Below are 4,738 nucleotides of genomic sequence, written 5' to 3' on the forward strand. Positions count from 1 at the left end.
ATACTCCAATTGACAAATGTTATCAAATAATACCAAATTAGCCAATTGACAAAATTTTGGATACAAATAGGGGTTTAATCCTTAATTTTTTAAAAAATGTAAAACATATTTTTCATTTTAAATAAACAATGATATTTAGTTAACGTAATAATACGTACCGTGTAATTATTAATGAATACTTTTTTGTTTACCATGTATTGAAATATATTTTAATTTTTTTTTACATACAATGTTTTTTTTATTAAATGGGCTCTTATTTATTATTCCGCCTAAGGCCCGTGAATTATCAAGACCGGCCATGTTAGTGAGGGGGAATCTTATAACGCAGAGTAGCAATTGAACATAAACTCTGACGAAGTCATCATTGTCATTGTTGTATCCATTATAAATATGTTGGCCATGATTGGGCAAGTGCATCTCTATCTTGCCAAGTTTCGGATATTTGCAAGACAAATTTACTAGTTTGGACATTGTTAAGATGGAACCATGCGTCTAGAATTTAGGGTTCCACTTCTTCACTGTCACCACTTTCTTGCCATTGTTAGAGCTATTTTGGCATGTTTTTTGGGAGGCATGATTTCAGAGTCACTGGAAGAAGATGAATCAACGATGATGAACGTATTTGGATTCCAAGAGTTCTTCCCCCTCAAAACTTCTCTAAAACAAAATAAAAACCAGGAGAAAAGTAAACTTACAAATCTCTAGAGAATTGGAAGAAATGCAGGAGTCAAGAAGAACTGCAAGAGTCGAAAAACGAAATTCGATGTCTTGATTCTCCTTTTATAGAGTTCACTGGAGGAAGGGTAAAACGTCGCCTTCAATGAAATACCTCTGGTCGTGGCTCTCCATGGAACTCACAATTCATTTTTGCCTATCTACATCTAGGTTAAGTGCCTAAGGGTACGTGTTGCATATCCCATGAAGTTTAATTAGTAACAGTATAAATGATGCCTACAAGAAAGACCACATGCCTACTAGGGATGGTGCCTATCAAATGGGACGTTCATACGGAATGTCAAACCATTTCTAAGAAGTTGCAACAAGGCCTTACAAGACATACGACAACTGAAGCCTTAAAGAGCAGTAAGAATCGAAGGTGGGGGACACCTAATATCATACAATACTATGAGGATACACGTGTCCTCATCTCAAGCTAACAAGAACGTGCAAAGCAAAGATGACCTTCATATCAGACTGTATTGGAATAAATAACCTTGAGGACACGTGGACTAGTGAGACGCACTTCGAATCCTCTTCGGATCAGAATCCCTAATTCACGGTTAGGATTAATGAATCTTAATTCGGGTATATTCCTAATTATCTAAAATACGTTCATTACATTAGAGTCGACACATGTCCTCCAAGAAGTTAAAGTGAATATCTTCACCGACTGTCGGATTACCCTTTGCCACTATACACATAATGCAACTTCATAGCCAATTTACATACACACATCTAATTGTTACTTAATTTTTTAGTACTCTCATCGTAAACTTTGCTAGTTTAAGCATCGAAATAAGGTCATCGTCTTGATCATTTTTCTATTTTACTTCAGACTTAAAAGAAGTTGCTACAATCATCGGAGCACTATCACACATTGAGTCATATGACATAAAATTGATGTTGATTGAAACTTTAGAAGTAAACAAATAAAGAGTAAAGAGACCGTCCAAATAATTACGAAGAATGATGAATTTGACCAAATGTCATGAAAATTGAGAGAGAAATAAGCAGCGTGCAAAAAGAAGCCTGACAAAAGTTAAAAAGAAAGGGAACCAAAGGGGTTTGAATTCAATGATTTAAATTGTAGTTTTGTATGCTTTCATAGATGAAGGAGACAAATAGAGTAAGTTTGTCGGAAATACGTGCTCTTTTTTTCTCTAACTTTCCTGTCACTGCCGCCAAAGCGTGCTGCATTTTCTCATACCTTTGATTCCAGCAATCATTTCTCCACTACTTTTTGAGTATATAATTTCTTCCCATTTTCACTTGAAATTACAAATAAATAAATACTCTCATAAATAAACAAACAATATGTATCCCCAAAACTCCCCGGACAATTCTCAATTGCTTCGATTTCTGGCCGAAAATGGAGTCTTCAACGTCGCTCCTTATGCTTTCCCGGCGATGCAAAGCTTATCTTCTTCGTCGTACCCGGTGGAGGGTGGTTCGGTAGTTACGGATCATATGACTCCACAAGATAAAGCTCTTGCTGCTTTGAACAATCATAAGGAAGCTGAAAAACGTCGCAGAGAGAGAATCAACTCTCATCTTGATAAGCTTAGGAACCTTCTTCCTTGCAATTCTAAGGTAAGCTTTTTCCTTGCAATTTTTTGAATATTCAAACCTTCAATTGATTACCTGCAAAAAGGAAAAGCAACAAAGAGTTCCTTTTTTTTTTCTCATTGGTTCTAGGGTTTATTTTAGAGAAAGTTGATTTACTTTTTATTCAAATATTTTAGGGTTTATTCAAATTACCATGTGTTTAAGATAGATTCGCAGTTGCTTTTGCTGTAATTTAATTTAATAAATAGAGATGTCTTAAACTATTGAATAAATCAAATGATTTGGATAATGCTCATTGGAGCATTATTCCATTGCAGTTGTCCAATTAGATATGATTGCATGATGCTTTGATAATCGAGGCGAAGTCGAACGATTTTCATCCAATTTCAGAATTGTAATCATTTGATTTCTTCACCACCTATATAATCCGAGCAATAATGTTCGGAGTAGATTTTTTTCCTTATTCCCACAAGGAAATCGGATAATTTTTATCTGATTTTCTGTTGCAAGGAAGTCGGACAAAGATTGTCCACATGGGACCACACCTTTCTGACTGTTGGAACCATCCTGACCTAGGATGATTCTGGCCCCTATCTCTAAGAAAGGTTGCTGGAGGTGCTGAATTAGCATCCTCGAGATAGAGGCAGCTCAGTTTGCCTGGGTTGCCTCAGTTCTAAAATTGTTAATAGTTCGTTACTTCTATTAACCAGAACTAATTATCGATCTATTATTAGTAGCTACTACTTATTGAACTTTTTTTGTTAGCTTCCACTAAAATTGGGCCCTCGGTTTGGTGTAAATTGGCCTCCCAAACCGAACAATTCTGTATTCGCTACCGATTGTCCTACTTCCCTTTAGACCTTGTTTGGATGATATTATTTGGAGGTAGGTGAGGCTAAGTGTAATTAGCTAACCTTGTTTGTTTTTAGGTGTAATTAAAAAGCACAGTAAGTGAGTGTAGGTGAGGTGAATTTTGGCTAATTTTCTTTACACCCAAAATTGGAGTAGAATCATGGTTATGATCTTTTTATTCCAAAATTACCCTTTACCTCCTGTTTTATTTATACAAATAAAAGGATATGAAAATAATTTTATGTATAATTACATTATTAAACTATCACTTACCTTACTTTCCATCCAAATACAAGGAGTTATTTTATACACCTCATTTTCTTTACTTACATTAGCTTACTTTAATTACAGAACAACTTCCAATAAGGAAATGGGAAATCTTCGTGTGACTTTCTTACGACAAAACGTCTGACAATTTTTGTCCGGCTTTCTTATTGGATGTTAGGAAAACCGAGGATTTGAAGAAGTTGGATAATTTTTTATCCAGACTTCTTTTCAGTTTTAAAATCGGATAATCTTTATCTAAGCCTACAGAGAGTACAATCACCTGCATTATTTTTAGCTGGATAATCAACCTGCAATAATGGGCATTTATTCTAAACTATTTAATGGATAACGAACTAATATTTACTAGGTTTGACATGTTTTTTTGTTTTCAATTTAAGCAGACAGACAAAGCTTCACTTCTAGCAAAAGTAGTAGAAAGAGTGAGAGAATTGAAGGAACAGACAGAACAAATTCCAGGCCTGGAATCATTCCCATCGAAGACTGACGAGATAAATGTATACTCCGGGGAGTATTCAAGCGACGGACAGTTGATATTCAAGGCATCATTATGTTGCGAAGATCGTTCCGATCTGTTAGCAGACATAATAGAGATATTAAAATCACTCCATCTGAAGACAGTAAAAGCTGAAATGGTAACACTAGGTGGAAGAATGAAGAATGTTCTGATAGTTGCAGCTGAGAAAGATCATAGTATTGAGTCAGTTAATTTCCTGCAAACAGCTCTGAAATCTTTGGTTGAACGTAATTCTAATTCTGCAGGTGATAGATCAAAAAGACGAAGGGCATTAGATAATAACAAGTATTATTAGCTTTCTAATTTTGTAAAAATAATTAATTTCCAAAGAGGGAAATGTGTGTTTGTGTGGTATTAGTCTGATTAATTTAGATTGTGAAATCTCCAAGTAAGCATCATTGCTTTTATTTAGGGTATATACAAATTGCTTTAGAGTCCAAGAAAGAAAGAAAGAATCAGAGAGAAAGATCTTCATGATGCATATGTAGAAAGCAAATAATTATATATGTTTTTTTTTTGGTTAAAGATTATTGGAGATTTGGTTTTTCTACTTTTGTCCATGTGTAATGTTATATTTTAATCCATATATATCTTTTTTTTTTTTCTCTCTATGGATTGGAAACAATCATAAGTCTTAAATATAAGGGATAGATAAGGTTTGGAATAACAAGTAGAGTGTTTTTGTATAGTAGAGTGTTTTTGTAGAGTGTTTTTTTTTAGTTATTTTGACTCAGTGGTACTCCTGAATTGTTGCAATTTATAGCTCTAGCATATGGGTATACCACTTCGTAGTTCATG

At 34.5% G+C, this 4,738-nt stretch overlaps 1 protein-coding gene across 1 annotated transcript; it reads left to right on the forward strand.

The window, feature by feature from the left end:
• Positions 1 to 1,867: 1,867 nt before the first annotated feature.
• On the forward strand, positions 1,868 to 4,514 carry LOC136211330 (transcription factor bHLH106). The gene is made up of 2 exons (XM_066002714.1): positions 1,868 to 2,310; positions 3,807 to 4,514. The coding sequence occupies exons 1-2, from the start codon at positions 2,035 to 2,037 to the stop codon at positions 4,233 to 4,235; spliced, it is 705 nt and encodes a 234-aa protein (XP_065858786.1). The 5' UTR covers positions 1,868 to 2,034; the 3' UTR covers positions 4,236 to 4,514.
• Positions 4,515 to 4,738: the final 224 nt, after the last annotated feature.

Source organism: Euphorbia lathyris, chromosome 1 (assembly GCF_963576675.1).
Source record: "Euphorbia lathyris chromosome 1, ddEupLath1.1, whole genome shotgun sequence".
Classification (NCBI taxonomy): Eukaryota; Viridiplantae; Streptophyta; class Magnoliopsida; order Malpighiales; family Euphorbiaceae; genus Euphorbia; species Euphorbia lathyris.